Source organism: Coffea arabica, chromosome 1e (assembly GCF_036785885.1).
Source record: "Coffea arabica cultivar ET-39 chromosome 1e, Coffea Arabica ET-39 HiFi, whole genome shotgun sequence".
Taxonomy (NCBI): domain Eukaryota; kingdom Viridiplantae; phylum Streptophyta; class Magnoliopsida; order Gentianales; family Rubiaceae; genus Coffea; species Coffea arabica.
Window position 1 is genome coordinate 56,563,428 of NC_092311.1, and position 24,562 is coordinate 56,587,989.

Genomic DNA, 24,562 nt, shown 5'->3' on the forward strand with positions numbered 1-24,562 from the left:
GATGCCAAAAGAAATAGTGTACAAGAAGCAAACTCGAATTTAGCTATTGCAATAGCATGAAAAAATAGGCTGCAATTGATGCAGATACTGTGCAGCGGTGGTCTACAAAAAGCATCAATAGTAGGGCACTTAAAATTACAAAAAATGCAGGAAAAGACATACATCACATCTAAGGTACCATACCGAAGCGACAAGAAGGGGATCGTACTTTTGCCACCATTACCCCGACTATAACTAGTTAGGCATGGATACACGAAGCAGCATACAGGCACTAAAATACAGAGTCTCGTCCAGCATATTTCCCTCTGTCAAGAGTCTCGTCCAGCACTAACACACAGGCGCTCTGCTGAAACTCACGACGTTGAGGTGCCATGTTCCTTGTGGTCACCAAAGATGCGTTGCCTAAAATCTGCAACCATCAAAGGAAGACCCTTCCTAAGCGGTATTTTGGGCTCCCAACCAAGAAACTCTTTCGCTTTTGAGATATCTGGTTTTCTTTTGTGCGGGTCATCCTCTGTGTTTGGCTTGAACTCAATCTTAGCATTTGGATCAATAGTTTCTTGTACCACCTGCACATGCCAGATTCACTCATGGAATTAACAGTGTAGACCAAGATGCACGTGTACTAACACCAACACTAGGTGCAAAGCATTACCATTTTAATGAAGATTTGACCTCCCAAAAAATGAATGAAAAAAAAAAAATTGGAAAGGTGAAGATATAAATTTCAAATCGTGTAAGAATCAGCTAAAACTGATCTCTAGTTGTCAAGAGATTCAACCAGCATATCCACAGGATAGTGCTCTCATGTCTAGAGGTAGAACTCAATGGGAGCATTCTTCATCTTCCTATAACATGCATATTTCTCCAAAGGTGCTTACACCTTACACTTCTACATATTTGTCAGTCAACTCATGCCAAAAGGTCCCACACAAACACAATCTCCTTAATACTCGAAACGTGGAAGCTTCTTGTAACAGAAAAGGCCTCTTTTGCCCTTTTAATCTCATCTATGTGAGACTTTGGACATTGTAAACACACTCTTGAAATTTGAGATCCAAGTTTCAACAATGTGTTCCCCTTGTACAATGAAAGGTCCTCCACCATGTGAATGTTCAAGAAGCCTAGAATTTTTCTGATAGCTATTAAAGGGTACTAAGAACATGTCAAAGAAGCGAGCTGATTAAGGTAGAGTTCAGTACTACAATCACCACATTTTGAGTAAGTAACATACCTGAGCGAGTTCGAGCATGGTGAATTCACCAGGGTTTCCAAGATTGAAAGGCCCTACATGTTCTCCTTCCATCAAGCGCATAAGACCCTCAACCTTTGAAATTCAAAGAAACAAAAGATTCACCAACAAATTTTTTCTAAATAATTTCAAGATGGTATTAGTGCAGAAAAAATTGGTAAAGTTAACATCATCAATCAAATGACAAGGTCATACCATAGAAGATAAGCCAAGAAATAATAAAGAAGGAAGCGAATTATCAACAGTATCACAATTAATTATCTGGGATCAGCCAGTAGTCCACATTCACACGTGACAATTAATTATCTGGGATCAGCCAGTAGTCCACATTCACACGTGACATCTACAATTTGGGGAAACCATCCACTTTACCAGATGTACATTGTCCAGAGTGCTTAGAAGAAAGATATTAAAGTTTACCCTGAATCAGTTACATAAATGCGTACATCTTATAAACCTGTTACCTGATTATCCTTGAAACATTGATATTTACACGCACGCGCGTCTGATTCACGTATGCTGATTATTAGTAAACACAATGTAGTTAAACTGCATTTCATCGAGGAGATTAAACACGATCTTTCATTCTGCATTTTGCAGACCCAGTGAAAACGTAAAAAGGCTAGAGCATTAAGGAAAATGAAGGCTTCTTAAGAGGAGTGATATGAGTGATGTTATGTTTGAGATGCAGAAGGCAACTGCAACAAAGACGCAATTTGTTGCACTCATAGATGGAGCTAGAGGGCAGGGAGGGGCCGCCGACCCCAAGTTTTAGAGAAACACATGTTCCTTCATTGTAGAAGTAAATATCTTAAACTTTCGCCATTTCAAAAACTTGAAAATACATATGTCATACACTTATGTTTAGAAAAGTTAAATTCACACCCCCTCAAGTTAAATTTTCTGGTTCCATCTTCGACTGGACATAAGGTCTAATGAATGAAAACAATAAGAAATTCTGAAACTAGTAAAAGAGGGAAACATTGCCATCCCACAAAAAGAAGAAGAAACAGACACAAATCCGCAAGTGTTAAAAACCTCATGAAACTCCTCACCAGATCTGAAACGTATTGGAAACTTCTGGTCTGTTTCCCATCACCATAAACTGTCAATGGTTCCTTCCTCAAGGCCTGCAACATGATCCGGATGATACCCAATGTATTACTTCATTTGAAAATAGAAGGCATTGAAAGAGCTAAAAACAATCATCTTTAAACAGAAGGAAAAAGAAAGGGACCTGAGCAACAAAATTGCTGACAACACGACCATCATCAAGAAACATTCTAGGTCCATAGGTATTAAAGATCCTAGCAATCCTCACCTGTCACATTTGCAATACATATATTCCAACATGTAAAATAGTACCAACTTAAATTAGTGAATTGCTACGGTACTAGTCCAAGTGCCATCCTAGTGTATTGCAAAATTAATAGTACCAAGCAAAGCATGGGAGCACAAGTCGAGGAGTACAACAAATAAATGGTACCAAAGTTGCGTAGCATACGAATACCATTTAATGCGAAATAAAATACTGTAGTTGGAGAAACCAAAAAAAAATTACTGTAGCTGGAGAAATTAAAAGGTTGGGAAAGTAAGAAACACATGGTGCCAGTGTCATGCTGTAGCATAGCAAGTAACTCAGACGGTAGTACTAGCAAGCAGTTGAATGGTAATGTGAACAAACCTCAACATCGGCACCCCTGTGGTAGTCCATTGTCAACGTTTCAGCAGTCCGCTTTCCCTCATCGTAACAACTTCGGACACCTGTGATCAGCTTAATAGTTCGTCAATGAACCTACCAAAAGCTCCAACTACATACAATTGAATTTTAGATGCATCTCTAGTCATGCGTTAGGTAGATCTCAGATTAGATCACCACAACCACCAACAATTTTTCGTATTTTAATTTGGTCCTTCATTTTTTTTCTTTTTTCGGTTTGGGTGTTGGGTTTGTGGTGGGGGGGGGGGGGGGCCGCAGCAGGGCGGCGTCGTAAGAAGGCTAGACGTCAGTTTCCGACTTGAGAGTTGTCATTTTGACATAAGGTGGGCCGGATTGTAAGAAAAGAAAGAAGACAGTAAGAAAAGAACAAAAGAAGTCGGATTGGTGGACCCGAAAATGACGAACGCTTAGCCACGCGACAAATCTTTTTCGACCACATCATCAAAGTATCAAACCGCCTAAACATCTCCTTCACAGCACCCGGCAAGACATTTCAAAAACTTCCAGCCCAAACGGAAGTAATAGGCTCACGTTAGTCATATCCCTACTAGCTAATGCTAACGTGAGCAGGAGCCGTCTGTTCTGCCCCGCCCCCTTCAGTACTCCCCAAAAGGGCAAAAAAAAAAGAGGGCTGGGGGTGGGTGGGGAATGACTAACAAAAAAATAAAAAATAAAAAAAGAGAGAGAAAAGAGACGAAGAAAAGTCATGCACATGCAAGGGAGGGGACCAAAAAAAACAAAATGAAAACAGCTAGTTGTAGAAGCTAAGTACAACCAACCAACCACATGCAAATGCAAAAGGGCGTCTTGTACATACCGATGGGGTTGACATTGCCCCAGTAGGTTTCGACTTGTGGATGTTGCAGAGGGTCGCCGTACACCTCGCTGGTGCTGGTTAGCAAAAACCGGGCTCCCACTCTCTTTGCCAGTCCCAGCATGTTCAGAGTCCCAACCACGTTCGTCTTGTGAAATCCCCCAACCAAAAAATTTAGATTAAGGAAAAAAAACGGAAGAACAAGTAACACCCATCAATCTAAGCGACCAATTCCAGAAAACGCATTATTCACGAGATATTTTGAATTGATAGAACAATTACTGTACTCTAGACGGAAATTTAAAAAAAAAAAAAAGTAGCAGAAGAAGGATATAATAGTCTTGACAGGATTGTGCTTGTAATGGACAGGAGAAGCAGGGCAAGCCAAGTGGTAGATCTGGTCCACCTCCAACAGAAGGGGCTCGACGACGTCGTGCCTGATGAGCTCGAATCTAGGGTTCCCCAAGTGATGCTGCACATTCTCCTTCCTTCCCGTGAAGAAATTATCTACCACGATCACGCTATCTCCCCTAGCCATCAGACGGTCCACCAGATGGCTCCCGACGAACCCGGCCCCACCCGTCACCACGATCCTCAGCCCCTTCCTCTTCAGCCCCAGAGGAATTTTCCCGCCCGAATTGAACCCTCCCAGCTGGTTCTGGTAGGCCATCCGATGGGGATTCCACGACCGGGATGTGATGGACTCCAGGCTGCTGCCACCGCCGTGATTGTAATTGTAACCGCCCCCGGTGTTGTAATAGGGGGAATTGGAGGAGGAAGGGAGGAGGGCGAAGACAAGAGTGGCTATGGCAATGCCGACGAATACGAAGATGAGTCGCTGCTCCCGGAGCATGTAACGAATCGGGCGGATCACGCTGAGCCAAGGCTTGGGGGGTTTGGGAAAGTACTCGTCGGTGGCCGGATGGGACTCGTGTCCCCTGTAGATCAACTCCGAACCCATGCTCTCACAAGTCTCCCTCTCTCTCACCTCTTCTCTTCTCTTCTCTCTCTGACAGGAACGATGAAAAAAAATTAAGAGGAGACAATGTTGGGGTGCGGACGATTTGGATGTATGTGGGAGAGCTGAGTATAAATATATTTCTGATGAACAGCTGAGAGAGAGATAGAGAGAGAGAGAAGGAGCGAGAGGAATTGTCGCCGGGAAAGGATGGAACTCCCACTTTCCGGCGCGTGACGTGGAGGGGCGTGGGTGGCTGATGGAACGTTGAGGACGACTTGAACTAGTAGTGCCTGCCAATTAACTACTGCTACTACTTGTAGAAGGTGGGGATTATATCGGTCAAAAATCCGATCGATTTAATAAAAGGTCGGTCACTTCGCCTTGGATGTTGTTATTACCAAATTAGCCTCGCTGCTTTCCTTTGAAATTTTCTTTTACTCTCCTCCGCTGTAGCGAGTCAGGCACGTGAGTCCTGGTTCTACAAGTAAAACTGGTTAAGTAAGTGCTTCAAAAGAGGGCAATTGGTGGGATGGCGGTAAATTGATCCTAATAATCTGCTTTTAAGGCCCATATTACTGTACTCGCTTCAAATTTAAATTTGACGGTTACATGTAAATTTTCATTTCCAATTTAACTGGTGGGTGTCCATCTATTCCCAAAAAAAAAACAAACAAACAAATGGCCGTCCAAGTAGTTGCTGTTTCTCCATAAACTTCTCATGTCTTAATTAGGAGTACATCAATTGAGTCAAACTTGAGTAGCATCATATTCGATCTTGAACTTAAACTCCATCAAGTGTATAATTTGAGCTCAAAACTCGACTTATTTAAGATCGAATGAATTGCAAGCCTTATTAAACTCGAGTTCGAGTTTTTCTTTTTTTTTGTTTTTTAATTTTTACATTTTAGATTTATCAGATTATCATTTTGCCATGAGCATTACTTAATGTAAATTTATTAAAATACGAACCCATAATAGTCATTTTATAATTAAAATATATAATATATAAATAATATAAATATTCGATTAAATTCGTCGAATACTCAAGTATTTACTTATGATGCTCAAACTCAGACTTGTTACACGTAACAAACAGCTCAAAGTCGAATTCGAACTCGATCAAAACTTTTAACCAAACTGCTCGCGGGCGGTTTGACTTGATAGCCCCCTAATCTTATTAATTCTGCCCTCATCCCCAAGTCAATAAAGGCAGATTAAAGGAATGTCTAGTAACGTGTATTTAATAGTGGATATTAATTCGTTTAGGATTTTTTCAATTCAATAAATTTGATAACAAAAATGGCTTAGCACTTAACATATCAAGCACTCCTTAATTGGTGTACAAAATTTTAAGTGAAATTTTTTATTGAATGTTCTAAATCAATCACATATACTACACTTGTCATATATATCACACACTTTCATACATATTGTGGCACAAAATATACATTTAGTCTCTTTCTGTTCTCGACACACGCACACATGTACACATACTCACACGCAAGTACACATACCTCTCAATTGTTTATTTTCTTTTTCACGCACCCATACACTTTTTCTTTCTGTCTAAATACGTAAACAAAGATAATTTTTTTAAGGACAAAAGTACAATATTTGTGTGAAATTTAAATTTGGTGTTAGTTGTCAAAGAGATATACCTTTATCAATTCAGTAATTTTTGAACTTGAAAATTCAAATTTTAGATTTCAATTTTATCAAACAAAACCTAAAATCCAATTTTAGTTGTTTAATCTTGGATATGAAATTGTTTTAGTCTATAAAGCAAGTAGTATGGCAATTTCAACTAGGTAAAATCTATATAGTATGATAAACTAAAACATTGGGTGTGTGTTTGAACAGGCATTTTCAGAAACCTCCCCTGAGGTTTCTGACAGTCTCGCTCACCTTCCTCGAATTTTGCAAAATATCATATACCTTCCCTGTCAGGTTATTGGGCCTTATTTGTGATTTCATTGATGATGAATTGACAGATGTACCCTCATAACTTATGATATATTTCGAAACTATTTTAACAGGATTAGTTAGATGAGTAATGCAAATGATTAACCAACTTAACTACAATTTGGATGCAAAACTAATAGATAATATCGGTTAGAGGACATGGCGCCAAAAAAGACGTTTTTTTTTGGTGATTGAAGTGATACCAGGAGGCACAATGACAAATTTTATTTGATGACAAATATAGCTTCTTCAGCCATATTGAGGAAAGCAGAGAATCTCTCACAATGTCTGCTGCAGCTTTAGTTTGAGGTTTTAAGTTGGTACAAATCTTTGTTATTTAAATGGTGCAAAAACAATTGTATCTGATTTTTTGGTATTTACTAACACCCTGAGTGGTGCCATTTGATTGAAAAGACACAAATTTGCTACCCACTCATATCTTTTGTATTGCTATAACTATAATTTTGACAAATGTTCTGGACAGCTTATAGGACGTATGTATCTGCTGATGCCTCGGGTATCGTTGTACTTTGGAAACCCAAAACTCTATATTTCTAGTATTACTTCTAAGTTGTGTTTTTGTGTAATCAATGCTTGTAGTATTCAATAACAACTGTGGTTGCTTATATGGACAACCTGGTTCTGCACGACTGTAAATTAGTTCTCATTGAACTTCTTTTACAATCAACATAAAAAGTTAAAAATACAAGGTTGATTATGAGCAACCATTTCATTATGGAATCTGACTAATCAACTCTGCCCATCCGCGCTAGTTCTTCTCTTTGCACGGTTGATTGTCTTTCTTCTCTTTGACTACTCACCTCACCCTCTTCAGGCCCTTCATACCACCGAAAGAATCTGCAATTTGAATAGCAGAAATAAAGCTTATTTGGATTCCTCGGACTCTCAGAAATTTTTATTATTACCTTTCGATGACAATGGCAACGTCTATAGTACTATAGTACGTTCAAGGCTTTCCCTTTTCTTATTCCCTCTCCATTTTGCACTCGCAAGTACTTGAATCAAATTACCAACCCATTTTGTCTTTTTTAGTTTGTTTTTTGCGCTGTAATGTTGATTTTACCTGAAATTAAATACTATGCACCTTTATCAACAAGAACAACATCACAAAACCCTCGTGCTCATCATACCACGCACGCAGAAAGGATAGCAAAATGAAACATAACAAAGCGGTTCTGTAAATGGCGCGTCATCATACATGATAGTAAACTATTTCTAGATTAGTGCGAATTTCTTTATTTCGTTTCCTACACTATCTATCTCAAATTATTATATAGTTTAGTGTGATTCTCTTTATTCCGTTTTTCTTTTTCTGCTCGTGCCTGGAAATGGGGTAACAGTTCATTTTAGCAACTTGAATTGGAAAGCAATATGCATTCCTCATGCACATTTTCCACACATATTATATTGTGCTAGAAAATTTAATGCTTTTGGTTTAAATTCCTTAGTGGTACGATCATAAAAGAAGACAATTAATACACACACTTTTATCATTCATTTTTGACACAAGTTCAAAATTGATGGGTCTTGTATTTGGTTAAATGGAATGATGGACACCCGTTAGAAAAGTTGTATTTGTAATTATGGTTACTAGAGCAGGCAGTTTAATTGACAAACTGATGATACCGTCCCAAGCATTAGCTGTGACAACCGACAACTGATTGCAGGTCCCGTCCAACTAAAATGGATTTAACTAAGCCATACTATACTCATGGCTTAAGTAAAGGCAATTGGGTGGCGGTGGAAGGAAGAGCTTTTTTGAGTGATCTGGAAGTTCCTTTGTCCTGAAAAAGTCAAAACAAGCTGGCAGTACTCTGTACCTAAAGACCACATCGTATTAATAAACTAAAGAAAACTCAACACTTAGTTGTAGTACATAATTAATTAGATAAACATTTGAAATCTGTAACCGCGTCTTTTCTTTTCTTTTTTTTTTTTTTCAAATTATTAATAACGTGACCACTTCTATTCTTTACATCCACGTCTGGTTAGGCATGAGCATCGAAATCCATGGCGAAATTTTTGGAGTTTGTCTAAAATTTTACTGTAACTTGATGTAGAGATTTTTTAAAAAATTTTTAAAATGTGTAGATTTTTAAATATTTTGAAGTGTATAGTTTAAAAATATTGAAAATTTTTTGAGATTACTGTAGATAAAATTTTTAAAAATCTTGTAGCAGACAAATTTAGCAAAAAATTTGGGTTCCAAACAAACAAACAAACGAGTGAGTTGAAGTAACCGTGAAGTAACAGCCATGAGGCCGAAGGAAATTAATTATGAGATGCTGTGGCCGGGGGCCTGGGCAATGAATGCATGCATCATTAGAGTTGCAAGTGAGCATGAGGAAATCCGATTTCTGCCTGAGCCGGTTCCATTAGCACTACATGATTTCCTGATTTGATTGATATAATACGAAAAGATTAACACATTACCACTTGAAAGTACCTGATCAGCATCGGCGGACATAAAGTCTGCTTTAATTAGGAAATACAAACGGACTACCAACGGTAGTGTTTTACCTAAATGCATACATTGACGTTTATTTTCTCATTATATTTATGCGTAATTTTATTTTAAAAAATTAAAAGTAATAGTTGATAGATCAGTGCGTCCATTCCACCCATTATCTAACTAATTGTTTGGATTACATTTTTTCTGAATTTTTTGTAGAGAAATTACTGTATCAATTTGATATGTGTGAAATAAAAATGATGGTTAAAAAACATGTTTAGGGTAAAAAAAATTACTGTCCAAACAAGGCCTAAAAAAACGAGTTAATACCGCAATGTTGTTGTCCACCTTGTGACAACCAAAAGAGACGCAGACAAAAAGGCGTGTGAATAATAAACTAGCTCTAGCATGCCATTTTATTTTCCACCCTTTTCAGTACGTCAAAGTCAAGCGTCCCAGGTACTGACTACCCTTTGGACACAAAGAAGATTTCGAAACGAAGCTTTTCTTCTTCTTTTTGGCTTTCAGTTCTTCATCATCTCCCCCCGGGGGAATAAATGGTGAGTTTGAAATAATGCCTGCGCTGTACATTCAACAAATTTCGCCATTGGACACGCATGATCGCTCAAAGTCGACGAGAGGGGCCCCACCCACCTCCGCCTCAGAGGAGAGAGCAGTGATAATTGATAACGGGGCGGAGTGCGAGTGGGGGAAAGTGAGATCTGTGGAGTGAAGGGCCCCACCCAACCTCAGAGGAGAGGGTACATACCTCGTCTTCAATACCAGTAGAAAGTAGTAGTATTATACTATTATATATACTAGTATGAATATCCGTACTACGCACGGTGCTTATATTATTAAAAAAAAATTACAATCTATGGAAGAATTTAAAAATAGTAAAATATTATTTTATTATAAAATAATATTATAAAATATTGTTTTTTAATTAATGAATGGTAATATGTGTATTTAATAGTGAGATTTGAGAAAATCTATCCTTAATTTGGTAATGTTTCTGATAGTAGTTGATAATATTTTATGTTTGAGACATTATTTAGTGGGTGAACTCGATGTGAAATGTGAAGCATGATTTCGACCATATGAGTTTTGAGTCACTATATTTTTTATGATATGTAATTAAACATTTAGAATAGTAAAATATATTTTTTATTATGTTAATTATTGCCTCAAACAAATTGTCAATTTTGGTAGTAAAAATGACAATATATTTATGTGAACCTTTGATATTAGATAAGATTGTAGTGATCCTATTCATTAGGATTGACCACTGCATATGCAATAATAGCTTTTAGTATTATTTGTTAACATGTAACATATTAACAAAGCCATTGGGGAGCTTTCGGTGGCATTTATTAAAGTGCTTATAAACAATTGGTACTATTTCCACATTCTTATAAACAATGAAAACAACAATAATATTATAATATTCGAAATGTTATTAATACTTAGAAGTACAATAATAATCCCAATAATATTCCCAAATTTTAAAGAATACATAAGACCTAAATTTCTAACTTGATTCTTATAAACAATGAAAACAACAATAATAATATAATATTGGGAATATTATTAATAATTGAAATAACAATGGAAACACCAATATTTAAAGAATAAGTACCGTAACTTCTAACTTGATTCTTATAAACAATGGAAACAGCAATAATATTATAATATTGGGAATATTATTAATAATTGCAATTATAATGAAAATGGCAATATATAAAGAATAGATAATACCGGCTTGATTCTTATAAACAATGAAAACAATAATAATATTATAATATTAGAAATATTATTAATAATTGTAAGTATAATGAAAATACCAATATTTAAAGAATAAATAGTGGCGAAACTTCTAACTTGATTCTTATAAACAATGGAAACCATCTAATTCTGGATTGTGCCCATGCATAGCACAATCAAGATGTGACATGAATTTTAATTTTTTTTAGAACCTCATTCCTAGGATCCATCGACTACAACACACACACAAGATGTTGAGACAATTTTGCGACTAAATATATAACTAATGTTCGAGTATGTTGGGGGATTCATTTTATTTGATGCTTAACAAATATAGGATTTTTTCCAGAGTTCGAAAATTTTTTTTTTAAAAATATATCTATATATATATATATGTAAGATTTTATCCGGAGAGAGTTTGGACACGGCATGAGTTGGTGCTTGCCACAGGCCACTTGACGAAAATGAAGGCAAGAAGACAGGAAATGGCATTAACCCAGCGTCGATCACAGCCACGGGCCAAATAGAGACATGCAATCATAATCATACGTAGCCCTGAACTGTACATTGTAGATTACTAATGAAACTTGGACATAGTTGCATGACTGTCAACCGAATTCCCAGCTTTTAAGTTTTCAAGTAATATTGACTCTTTATTACATGGTGAAGCGTCCTTTCTTGCTCCAGGCACAAACGGGGTACTGCCAATTGGTAGTTATCTTAATCTGCCAATTGGCTCAAGTATACTTTACTGGCTCAATCATACTCCAGTAATAATATTATAATATAGGAAATTTTATTAATAATCTAAATTGATTCTTATAAACAATGACAATAGTAAGAATATTATAATATGGGGAATATTGTTAGGAAATTTTATTAATAATTTTAATTAAAATGAAATTTCTAAATTGATTCTTATAAACAATGGAAACAGTAATAACATTATAATATGGGGAATATTGTTAATAATGGTAACTACAATGAAAATCATAAATGTTTAAAGAATAAATAGTACCAAAACTTATAAACAATGGGAACAACAATCATATTATAATATTGGAAATATTAGTAATAATTGAAATTATAATTGTATTAAAATACATATTAAATTAAGTTACAAATTTCTAGCTAATTATTCCTTCAGCCAATGTTGGTATATATTTCGAAGTTAACTATATAACCATATAACCCTGATAGGTAACAGAACAGAACATAACCAACAATTGATCATCCCTTCAGCCAAAGTTTATATATACGAAAAGAGTTTCCTGTCCACTGGACTCGCACAATCAGATCATCATTCACACCATAAGCTAAATAAGATAAACAAACTTTATATACACATCCATTGTGACCATATACTTCCAAATCAGCCATTGAACATTACCTCAAAAGCAAGGATCTTTAAAGTAATTTAAATTAAATTAACATCAGTAGTCAACACGATAATCGAATTATTTTAATTATTTAATTAAAATTATAATATTGGAATAATTGAAATCAGAAGCCAGAAATTGCATTCACAGACGATTATAATAGTGAATGAGCAAACCATACCACAAAAATTGATGTGATTCTGAGTTCATTTTTGGCACTAAAACAGAATCTTCGTGATTCCCACCACCTACTTTCTAGTCCCCTAAAAGTCTCACCCCCTGGTACACTGCACCAAGACGGAGGTCATCTATATTGCTAAAGCATCTATAGCCATCGATCTTAGGTGCCATTGTCCATAAGATTCTTAGGTGCCATTGTCCCATATGTTTTTGCAAGATTTATTTTTTGAATCTATTCCCCTTTTTTTTTTTTTTGCTATTTCTCTCAAGCGTCAACATTTTTGTCTTGCACGATTCCAACTTTTTCACCGCAAAATTACAGCATAATCCCGATTTGAACAGCCCAAGGACATGTAATGCAGTAAGACACAAAATCTGCCAAAAAAAAAAAACCCAAAACACAAAAAACAAACCTACCCGCTAGTAGTAATCTCTTAATGTCAACCTTCTGAACATCTTATTTCAAAGTAACAAAGAAACTCCACAGATCACAACTCATAATTAATAGTAGTATTATTTTTCGTGATCAAAATTGATGGTACTACAATATGTTACCATATTAAGAGTTTGGGGTAAAAACTACATAAGTCACATCATGAGCACAACTCATGATATGATTAGGTTTTCAATATTAAAAGAATATCAATATTAAAAGAATAAATAGTACCGAAACTTCTAATTTGATTGGCGCGGTGTTTGAGTCGATGTAGTCGAGATTTTATCCATCGTAGTTGATGTGAGATTTCTCTTTCATCGGCGCAAAGTTGTTAGAACTGTTCCAATTCTTGTGCGGGACCGTGGTGGCGTCCTTTTCGTTTCATTAGCAGATGTTTCCTCCATTGCAATCTTGGGAGTTTGAATTTCCTCATTAGCAGAGGTTCGAGAAGGAAGTTGATTGAAAGGGTTTTAATTGAAGTGGAAATGTGGGTGTGGAGTGAAATTGTAAGAGTAATTCCTAAAAGTAGTAATTCCCAAAAGTAGTACCAAGTATATTCCGTGGCAGTTGGGAAGAGATCAGGTGCAATCCTCAATTCCGTTGGATCAGGGGCCAAGTACCAACTATATTGTAAGTGGGAAGAGTTTTAATGTAAGTGGAAGTTATTTTTTTGTTTGAGGGAACGTGGGAGTGTTAGAGTTTTAATGTAAGTGGAAGTTACATTTTTGTTTGAGAGAATGTGAGAGTTTTAGTTGGAATTAACTTTTTATTTGAGGAAAACGTGGGGATGTAATGGACCCATGATATTTTTTACAAAATAAGATAAATGTAAAATGCTAAGAAAATAAAGTTGAGAGTGGGAAGGATTGTGGAGGCTTGTTCCTGAAAATCCCTTCTCAAATTTATATAGATATAGATATATATTTCTCGTCTCGCGTCCTCCTGTCCTGGGACCGAGAGTGAGAGAGTAGTCAGTGTAGTAGAATTAGCAGTATCTCCCTCTGCTGTCCGGCGTCCTGACCTGTATGTATATACATATAGAAGCGACCATATAATATATGTAGGTATGTATGTAGTGCTTGGGAAGTTGACATGACGCTGACAGGTCTTAGTTTGCGCGTCGCTATAGATTCAATTACAAGCAACGTTGGCGCCTCTGCCTTACACGTGGATGTTGACGAATTCCCACGTTTCTCCACTTTTCAGTTTTCCCAGCAGCCGGCCGTCCCGAGACCGGACCGGACCATTTCCCCTTGTACTGTTCCCGTGTTAACTTCTTCCACAATTACCAATTACTCGCTAATTTCACGCCGGCCGCCGGTATCTTGATCTCATTTATCATCATTACTGGCACAGTCACACGGACAGATGTAACGCAGAGAGTCGGCGAGAATTTCCAGTGCGTATGACCCACGACGACTCCGCTCTCCGGGGAAGGATTCCTTTTCCTTTCCATTTGACGTAGGAAAGGAAAATGACTGATCCTCCGATCGAGTTCCGTCTTTCAAAAATGGTTGCAGGACTACACGTTTTGTGGCTGCTTGGGTTTTCTTTCATCAGACTTTTGGGGCCAGTTGCACGTTTGGTCAACTTTTCACTCTCTTGAGTTTTCTAAACTTAATGAGTTTGTTTGGATAAGAATTTATTTGGATGATTTATTTGGTTTAGTTACTGTAGCACATTGTGTGATGTGATGTATGTGAGATAAAAAAGTGATTGGGAATTGTGTGTATGATGCAAGCAAAATAAAATCTGAAATTTTTACCTCAAATTCTTGTTGTCCAAATTCATTCTTCCATGATCCTACAGTTATGGTAAAGCATTCACCCTTCTAGATTTGTCTGAAAAAATTCTACTCTTTAATTAACAGACACAATAATATATTTTTGGTTTACTTATTTGTTTCAATTGGTCAGATTCATGTGTAGGTTTTTACTTTTTCAAGAATGATGCCAACCTAAAGGTTTGTGCGCATCAAGCATATTATTGTTAATGAGTACAACAACATTATTGAGGAGTTGGCAGGAGACGTACCTCCGAAGCGAGCCCAGAAAATCGCCTGTCATTATTGATATAGGCTATTCTTTTGTCTCAAAAGCTGAAAGAGTTTGGCGGAGAGGGAAAACGGGTGGGAACGGTTGCTGGCAGTTATATGTATTTTACACCTGTCATGATTTTATTTGTATATGATGTAATTTACTTTCAACAACATGTAATTTTGGAATAAAATTTTGTGAATTTCATATATATTATTAAAATCGAAATACAAGATAAAATTTGAACCGTATAATTTTTTTAGTCAAATTTTAGTCGTAAATTGTACAGAAACGGTCATTCTGATGATCGTCCCCGTCCTTTATCCGGCAGGGAGAGAGAGAGAGAGAGGTTGTCAAATCCCCACTTTGAGATGGCTATGGAGCTAATCCCGCCGTTCATTTGCCCCACGTTTCGACATAATTCCGCTACACCTCAGAGACCATAAACGACTCTGGAATTTGCGCAAAGCGACGTGATTCTCCATCAATCACTGGTATTGAGTAGTCAAATGCGTATGGACATGAATTGAAAAGCATCCATCACAATTGGCAAATTGAGTCCTAATCAAAGCATTTGAGTAGTTAAAAGTGACTGCTTGCTTTAATTCAGGGCCGCAAGTCCGTCTCAATTGCCCATTACAGAAAGGATTAGCGGTATCTGTTTTCAATTAAAAAATAAATAAAATTTTCAGATAAGTTCATGTACACATTCGTACGCTGTAAATTTGAAAACCAAGGCACATGCTACAAGGACCACTAGTTCTTGGCAACAACGTGCCGAGGCTTGTCATCCTTTGTTCACAATAAGTTCCAATCTTGCCGATTAAAATTTGTTTTTGCCCCACATTTTAATTTAATCGAACCATAAACGTGAAGGCCACCTTAAATGCTGTGTGATCTCTCTTATTTTGTGATAAGACAGCACTTTCAACCTTTTTTTCTTCTTCTTTTAGTATGAGTAAGAGATTTCAAACTCGAGTACCTTTCATTTACACACTCTCCTTCTCTACTGTTCAACCTATCTCTCCACCCAATCAGGCGCCTACATGTTATATTTGCTACTTGTACGAAATGTTTGAGACACAAATATAAACACAAATATATATATATATATATATATGTTGTGATTTTAAAAATTAGACACAACTGTCTCGGTGACTAATTTTATTTAAAATCTAGTCACTATCTCATGTCCTTAATTCTATATTTTAATATTTCCACGTATGATATTTAGACGCTTTCGTTAATCTTTAGAATTCCGAACTATGCAGAGTAACCTCTTGGAGAATGAATTCAACATGCAGCATACGCGACATATGTATGTGATATTACCATAACTGGAATCCATTCGAAAATATTACTACAACGATAAACATGTGATTTTTATAAAGAACCTCTGGTTTACAAATTTTTAGTTGGTCACCTTCGAGCCAAATAAGGTGAAGGCAAAAAGCGTTGTATGTATGAGTTGTATCAGAGTTTCCCCCGCACGGTTGCTTGTGGTTGTGACGTGCCGATCAATGCTTAAATGCTAGTAATCATGCTGAATGCTGGTCCTGTGTATTATGCTAATATTTCACCGGATCTTTCAGGGCCAGAAGTGGCGAGCCTGTTTACCAGAGCCAGTGCATTGCTGGTCATGTAAGTCGTGTTTAAGACTCTCTTTTGCAGTAATTGAATCTGTTTCATCTTGTCTTCACGATCCTGGCTGCTGAAGCCTTCCAAGCAAGTGTTTTGGTCCGTCAGAGCAGCACTCAGCCATGATATGGCATTCCTCATCTGCGAATCGAAGCCTTGGCCAGTAAAATTTCTGAGCGCACCAAGAGATCCATGAAGATTGTCGAGCGTGTCTTGAAATAACTCAATACAGTCGGAAAGAGCAGCACGGTCCCTTCCCCTCGTGGTGTTGCAGCTTTCCAGTCTGGCCAAGTACTGGGATGCACGCTCTGCTTCAGAAATCGTGACGGAGACCCCAGCTCGTGCCCATTTGCGGGGATCTCTCTTGGCGCTGCTTGAATAAGATGCCAGAGAGTGGATGCAGAGGTCGGGGTAGCGCGTCACGCTGCATGCATCTCCAACATAAGAGTCCATTTCTTCAGCCGAGGAGGAGGAAAAGGAGGAGATGGTGCTTAAAGACGTGAACCATGCTGCTGCTACGAGGATGCATGTGATGATGAGAATGTTGTCCGCAGATGTCATCTCAATTTCTTAATGTGTCGATACGAGGAAACTGACTCAAAAGAATCTAACGAGGCCGAGGCATTTCATCGAACCCTCTAAATCAAAAGTCGCATAAATTTGTAAACAGATAGAGAACTCACAAGGAAGGTATCTCATGGGTGTCCGAATAGCCTCCCCAGGGCCAGGGATGAGGCTGTGAGCTGTTCAGAGCTTCACAAAGAACCCGCTTCCTTTAAATAGAAGCCTGCATCTATTCAGGTTTTTTTGGGTGAGTTGCCTAGGTTCGAGTGCTTATTATTAGAGAAGTGCAGAGGCGGCAGTTGGATGAGAGCAAGAATACGGTGAGTGCAATAATAGTAAAGGGTGAGAGCCCATGATCATGATCCACTGTGACAGCAGTAACGCTAAGGTGATGTTTGGTTCTCATACCGTAAATCTCTTTTCAGTGTGGGTTTTTTTTTGTGATTTTCCCTTAGCAATTTGATTTTGAAGCTGGAATGAGTTTCATTCAACAAACGAGTTAATTAGTTGAAAACCCGCATCCTGAATGAGGAATAATAAAAATACTATATCTAACACTTGCATTCCTGTTAAATAATTCTGATAGCTGCGGTCTGTAAAATACCCATTTATACTAAACAATCCTCAAAGTCCCGGAGCATGCATCATAACACTTGGAAGAAAGGACAGACCGATATTATAAATGCTCCAAAGGCGTCATATGGTCTATTGTCATGGAAAAGTGCTTCCATATTTATGACTCCGCGAAATTTCAATTGCTTCACATGTTGCACTTCTCTTTTCTTGTGAAATCACGTTTACGCTTTTGGAAAAGGAAAACGGGACATATGCCGTCGTGTGCACTCTGTAACCATAATCCGTTGAACATTACATAAAAGCGTAATGGAGAAAAGGAACGGCAAATACACAGTTGGACCATACAAATTGCCATCAGCTGCCTTAACATTGGTTGTTTTGTAAGCGCCCTTTTACACCCTAAAAATTCTGATATTCTCAGCTCACTGTTGGTTGTGATTTCTGTTAAATTTATATTGGTATTCTTGGGGGGATGGAAGGCTGTAAATTAGACGAGAGCAGAGGGCTATTCTGGAAACTGTCTTTAGCTTCATGGGACTGGGGTTAGAATTAGATGCTATACTACCTTTTTGTCATTGTAGCTCAACTTTATATTATGAAACCTAAAATATCCGAAAGGCCGCTTTCTGTTTAAGTGAGTGCTAACTCGGATCATCTTTGTCTTCTTTAATAAGTTGATTAGGGTGGCTATGCATTGGAGCCTCTGATAACGATGCATCATGATTAGTTGGCATGATGGCATCACGTTTCCCTGAACTGTTTGATTTGCTGCTTGCCTGAGCTTTGCTGTTATCGGGCTAACTCTGTGTTCAACTAAAAGTTGAAGAGCATGCATTCATATATTAGTTTGCCTTTAGACTGAAAAGAGTTCGAAAATAGTACTAATAATCAAATAGGCTATCGCCAAACCACCGGCTAGCCTGTGCGTAAATGAATATACGCAAATTCTTCTTTTCCTCGTTACCTCCTCGTCGCTTGGCCACATTGAAAGTTCTACAAGCGGAATTTGTCGATTGCTGCATTCAGTTAAAAAGGGCTTTTGCTGTCTGCGGATTGTTGAGTTCAGAAGTCTTGCATCACACCGCAGATCAGTTTTTTCCTTGTATGGTCATCTTAATCATCTCATTTTGTGCTTTAAAGAATTGTGCAGTTGTGCAAAGGCACAAGTTTTGGTACTTATCTTCGCGGCATAATTCACTGTTATATTCAGGAAATAATGATGCAATGAAGGAGTATAATAAACAAGGAAAAGGAGGAGGAGATGATGCTGATGACGATTAAGGAGGAATGATAATATGATGATTAAGCCGCTGATGATAAAGAAGAAGAACAGGCGCTGGAAAATAAAGCAAATTAGTTGGAGATGGTCTTTAAATGGAAGGATGCAGCTGCAAACCCGAATTAATGTGTGATTCTCAGCTCTTTGGTGGGGCTTTGATATCCTCACGTTAGTACATCGATAACAACAGTTAGATGAAAATGAAACAGCACAGGCTTTCATAAAATGTGCGGCAAATGATGGGAGAGAACTCAAATAAATGTAGACCCTGATCCTCGAGTAATAGCGTGAAAAAAAATGCATCCATTCGGCAGACTACAATCTTCAGATTTAGGTTCAACGAGACTTCTTAAGAAGTTCTTCAGAAGGCAATTCAAGTGTTGCATCGGCATGCTGCTTATCCAGCTTCACTTCTGCAGCAAATTAGAAATGGCAATGCCAGGTGAGATTGGGCAGTGCTTTGCATCAAAAAGGCAAAATTCAGTTAAGCACATCATAATATGTATACAAAGACTAGGGAATTCAATCACACACAGTAAAAGGGGATGCAGTTCTGAGCAGTAGGTTATACAACTCATATGACGACCCAAGTCATAAGCAGTAGGTTATAAGTTCAGAGCAGTAAAAGGGGACCGCCCAACTCATATGACAAATGAACGTAGATATATCTTCGTATATATAGGATTCTCTGCTCTCACAACCAGACTCAACAAGCAAAGAGTAAGCTAATGGGATCCAGCTCCGACATGCTGAGCAAAGACCTAGCCATTTTCTACACAAGTTTGGCATAGATGATATCCTTCTTAAAATTCCTCATCGGAAATACAACAAACAGCTGGTCGGCAGACAGTGATTACATATGAACAACGCATCACGAGAAGGAATGTTAGTTCTGTAAGAATTTTGGAGGCTGCCAGCACTAGTCTAGCGTCTAGTGGACTGTACAGTAAAAGCACGAAAAGGGCAAAAACCAACCGTAACCGCCGCGTTCATTGAGCTTGGCCTGGACGATCATGGTGGAGATAAATTGTGAAGCCTCCCGCGCCTCCTCCAACAGCCTCTGGACCTCAGCCTCGGAGGTCACGTGACGGTTTTCCTCGAATTTCTTTCTTGCCTCCGCCGCCGATTCCCGCAGCATGAGAGTGTCCCCGGCGAATGATTTCCTAGTGGCCCTCAGAACCGATCTGTAAGCCCTCAGTGCTTCTGCTGCTCTCCCCATCCTCCCTCCCTCCCTATCTATCTTGAAACTGGAAAGGACTCCGTTAACATGCGCTTTTGCTACAAGCCTACAACTATATATTGCCCAGGCATTTGTCCTTATATGGCAAAATTTGTTCTCAACGCCGTCATTTGTTCTCGTATCGTGTTAGCAAAATTTGTATTTTAGTGTTCTAAATAGCTCTCTCTGTCATTTTTTTTTTTTGGGTTAAAAAAATTATGTTGGGAAACAGGTTTTTTTTTAACTGGGATTTTTTTGTACAAAAATTATTGTAACAATTTGCTATATGTAAAATAAAAAAAATTGACTGGAAAATGTATTTGAAAAACGTATATGCTTTCCAAACAAGAAAGGTTTCAGAAGAAGTTCGAAAAGTGACTTGTGCATGTCCCCCAGGCTCTGTTTATTGTAGGTATGAATATGCTCTATTTTTTTTTTCTCCTGTTAATAAGGAATTGATTTCGCGATTATTTGAGATAAAAAAAAAAAAGTTACTAACTTTTTATGCCTCGGTATGTGTTTCCATTCTTTCATGATTCTGGTTTCAATTGCAATTTTGAATCGCCGCGACGTAACAAGAAGAATACGCTACAATCTCTTATTCGTCCGATTCCAGATCCTTCCTAGCGATGACATAGCCATCATTGATTGATTGTAAAAGCACATCTTACACCAGGTTGATGCCGTACAGAAATCCAAATTTGGGTTATATATGAAAATGCCACTGCACCAATCAAATGGAGAAAACCGAATGCAAGCGTTGAGAGCTAAGCTCAGATATCACTTCGACATTAAACAAACCAGCCGCCCGACTGCAGGAAATTGCACACCAAAGCTCGTACTAGTATTCATCAACTGGCAAGCCACGTAAGACGTTGGAGATCATATCTTAAGAGCATCAGCTACCTTATAGCATCGATCATTCTAAAATCGTGTTTCTTGCGTCGGCATCTATGATGAGCTTTCTGCGGTGGATTCTCCCCAATTATTTCCAGGTTGGAAACGTTATCTGGTGCAAGCAAAACGAAAGAACATGTCAAAACAAAATAACCATCATATTCCTGGTCATAACTTGCGTAGACAACTCTGATCAAATTGAAACAAAAGTACCATAACTCGGTAACTGTTCATGATTTGCATAAACAACCCTGATCACAATATGAAAGTAAATTCAAGATGTCAAGATGATGAATCAGGCGCCACTATACTGCCTACAATAATCATCATGCAATAGCATTGAGCACCAGCAACACTGTTTTGCACAATTTACATCACAGCCAGATGCAAACTGATATAGTAAGCCACTAACGAGTTACAATGAAGTGCAACTATGAGAAGTGCACTGAGTAACTCTTCTTTACCATCACTTTCCAACGAGGGCATCCAGGTGTTATCGATGACAAGCAGTGGGTTGGGGGGAAAGAGAGCACCAAAACAGGGGTAAAAAAATTTTCTGTTTCTTTTATTTTTTTTCTTTGGGGGGAGGGGGAGGGGGGGAGGATTGTTTAAAGAACTCTGACATTAGTAAATTACAATGAATTTTAATATGTTCATACGCAATATTAGGGTGAGAATATTACTTCACGGAGGTAGGAAAATATCTTACAACTAATGATGATAGTTGAGCTTAGAATGCAGCTAATCCGTTGGCTCGGTTACTTGATTACCACCAGCATATGGAATTACACTGTTAGATACTATTGATATTGTAGGATAGATAGCCAGACTACTTTAACAAGTTATGTAGGACATTGGATTTGGCATGACACACTTGAACATAAACTCTGGAGATGGCTGTGCTAGGAATTACTAAGTGCAAAGATACTGTCTTCTCAATTGTCGAAGTAGACATATTGGCTACACGGATGGGCTAGGATAAAAACCAACCTCCTGTTGAAGACATGATCTTCAGACTGAAACCTGTAGGGAAATATGCTGTATATAGATGTTATATATCACATTAACAAGATGAAATACAAATTATTTGCAGACTCTGTATCTGTTTGAACAGGTCTGAAATTTGATCTTAGCTGATTTATAATGTCTATCCATTGTTGCATCATTGACAATTTGATTACTATCAAGTCACCAACAAACTCCCAACAATGATTCTGCCTCTTGCCCTCTTTACACCAGTGCTAAAACATTAACTAAATATGTCAATATGAGTTTCACAACCCTTTAATTTCCCAAATACATCTTCCAACTGCTTCAAAAAACAATTATGCATTCCATTAAAGCCTAAACAAAGACAGAGACACATTAGCATCCAATACAAAGTTTTCCGTGGTTGATGGTACCAGAAGCACAAATTTTTGCGTGTGAAATCTTAATTCACTGACACAGGCTAGGATTGGCTCTAAAAAAGTACAAGGACCTCAATCAAGCAGGTCAAACGAAGGCGATCAAAACAGGATAGGTCAGTCAACGATTCAGCACACAATCAAATTAACTTTGCTCTCATTCAGGAAGTGCAAATCATAGGTAATACATATTGGCAATCTGTATGAAGCCAGAATAGGAGTAAAAACAAACTATTACTTTCAGGTTAAGCTAGACAGATATAGGACTAAAAAAGATTGATGCGTTCATAAATTCAGATGCTTTGGAGGTGGCATGCTGCCTTATCTGGACACAGACATCAACATAATCCTCATCTTGACTATCCCAGCATCTTAGCTTCAAAGCCTCCCCGGGATTGTTTAATAGCTAACCAAGACTAAAGAACTGAAACCTTATGTCTAAGTATAATAATCCTTCCCAAAGGATAATATGGTAGTCAGTAATTAATACTGGCATAATAGCTAACAGTGACTCGAGCTTAAAATTTAATAGGTTCATCCGTATATAACAGGCCTGAACTGCTTTTCATAGGCAGCTTGCATATTTACGTGAAAACACCGAAATGCCAGTAAAAGAGAAACCAGATCAGATCATCTATGCCAAAATGCCACTGCCAAAATCTATCAATTCGCCAGCATAATGGGCTGCAGATAAGAATAATCATATGTAATCCAATCTATCAATCCTGAAACAAACAGTAAAATAGTAACTTAACAATCAATCCAGTGATTCAACCAGTATATCCATGTCCAGAAGAAACGACATTCTCACAAGCCAAAATTGTTCAAGGTACCTCCAAATTGCTGTCCCCAGAATGGGAGTCGGGGATCATCCTCTTCCTCATCAAACTCATCGCCGTACCCTATCTCCGCATCGCCACGGTAACCCGGTTCACTCCCATAGCCCGATTCGTTACCCTGGTTGTCAAAATTCCCGGCATGCCCAAACCCAGTAATCAAATGCTCTTTCTCACCATTCCCATTCTCCCTCTCCCTCCTCGTATTCCTCGCCGCCTCGCTCACATCCGACGACCAATTGGCATCCCCGTTCACAAACAGCTCCCCACTGGAATCAGTTCCTGCGGCCACCGGAAAATCGGAGCAAGTAGCGTAGGCGGCCGACGCCCCAACAGAGCAGCAACGGCGGCGATAAGTCCCGCTCCGACTTCGATCACTGCTTCTCCCGGACACGGACCTAGATCCACGGCGGCGGCGCTTCCGGGCGAACCACCTAACTCCGTCGCGCTTGTGGGCTGCGGACGATAAAGGGCGATCATCGTCGAACAAGCTTAGCCTGGATATGTCGAGGGCATCGATGGAGAAGGAGGTGCCTCTGTCGGCTCGGCAGGGGCGCTTGGTGTGGAGGACAGTGGTGGCGGGATAGGGTTTGGGAGAATCAGAGTCGAAGGTTTGATTAGGTATAATGGCCGAGAGTTGAAAGGGTCTCCAGCCGTGTAGCTGCAAAGTGCAGGATTCTATGGCGTGCCGGGAGTCTAGGGTTCTGTGGGACATTGCATTCTTCTTCTTCTTCTTCGTCTTCTAGTATCTTCTTCTTCTTTTAGTAGCAGTAGCAAAGAGTAGAATCTATCGTACGACTAGTGCAGCTGTGGTGGTATCTTTAACTCCTCCTCGCAGGAGGATTTCCAATTTTGCCAAAAAGTATGTGGAAATAGAATACAGTTCTAGGCTTCTAGTATTCACACACACACAAAGTCTACTACTGGGATAGTTAAAGTTCTCGTTCCACGTGGCCTTTACGGAACCAGAAACCCAAAAGCCAGACCGTAAAGCAGTAGATGCAAACCTACCTTGTCTTCAACTTCGAGAATTACTAAAAGGGCCGTCGAATCTCTGGAATGCTACCTCTGCTTGCAGCATTATTGTCTATGCGCGCGCATGGCTCTCTTTCTAGTTTTTTAACCTTTTAGGCCTACTTTTGTTTTGATTACATTATTATAATTAGATGT

At 38.4% G+C, this 24,562-nt stretch overlaps 4 protein-coding genes across 6 annotated transcripts; all 4 read right to left on the reverse strand.

The window, feature by feature from the left end:
• Nucleotides 1-19: 19 nt before the first annotated feature.
• Nucleotides 20-5,092, reverse strand: LOC113718072 (UDP-glucuronic acid decarboxylase 2). Its single transcript, XM_072067046.1, has 7 exons — nucleotides 4,120-5,092; nucleotides 3,790-3,936; nucleotides 2,937-3,016; nucleotides 2,490-2,573; nucleotides 2,308-2,382; nucleotides 1,235-1,327; nucleotides 20-569 (listed from the first exon to the last, which is right to left on the reverse strand). Exons 1-7 carry the CDS (start codon nucleotides 4,745-4,747, stop codon nucleotides 354-356), a joined length of 1,323 nt encoding a protein of 440 aa, XP_071923147.1. The 5' UTR covers nucleotides 4,748-5,092; the 3' UTR covers nucleotides 20-353.
• Nucleotides 5,093-16,334: 11,242 nt separating this feature from the next.
• On the reverse strand, nucleotides 16,335-17,655 carry LOC113734983 (pectinesterase inhibitor 6-like). The gene has a single exon (XM_027261817.2). The coding sequence runs from the start codon at nucleotides 17,174-17,176 to the stop codon at nucleotides 16,541-16,543; it is 636 nt and encodes a 211-aa protein (XP_027117618.1). The 5' UTR covers nucleotides 17,177-17,655; the 3' UTR covers nucleotides 16,335-16,540.
• Nucleotides 17,656-19,124: 1,469 nt separating this feature from the next.
• LOC113734981 (mitochondrial zinc maintenance protein 1, mitochondrial-like) lies at nucleotides 19,125-20,350 on the reverse strand. The gene is made up of 2 exons (XM_027261802.2): nucleotides 20,010-20,350; nucleotides 19,125-19,447 (listed from the first exon to the last, which is right to left on the reverse strand). The coding sequence occupies exons 1-2, from the start codon at nucleotides 20,251-20,253 to the stop codon at nucleotides 19,371-19,373; spliced, it is 321 nt and encodes a 106-aa protein (XP_027117603.1). The 5' UTR covers nucleotides 20,254-20,350; the 3' UTR covers nucleotides 19,125-19,370.
• A 475-nt stretch (nucleotides 20,351-20,825) lies between these two features.
• On the reverse strand, nucleotides 20,826-24,411 carry LOC113734972 (uncharacterized). 3 transcript variants are annotated; one of them, XM_027261768.2, is made up of 2 exons: nucleotides 23,390-24,401; nucleotides 20,826-21,262 (listed from the first exon to the last, which is right to left on the reverse strand). In XM_027261768.2, the coding sequence occupies exons 1-2, from the start codon at nucleotides 24,105-24,107 to the stop codon at nucleotides 21,156-21,158; spliced, it is 825 nt and encodes a 274-aa protein (XP_027117569.1). In that variant the 5' UTR covers nucleotides 24,108-24,401; the 3' UTR covers nucleotides 20,826-21,155. The 3 variants fall into 3 exon arrangements, with proteins under 3 accessions (XP_027117569.1, XP_027117589.1, XP_027117579.1); XM_027261788.2 differs by lacking the exon at nucleotides 20,826-21,262 and adding an exon at nucleotides 22,685-23,240 and having other exon boundaries at nucleotides 23,390-24,411; XM_027261778.2 differs by lacking the exon at nucleotides 20,826-21,262 and adding an exon at nucleotides 22,685-23,281 and having other exon boundaries at nucleotides 23,390-24,411.
• Between the last annotated feature and the right edge of the window lie 151 nt (nucleotides 24,412-24,562).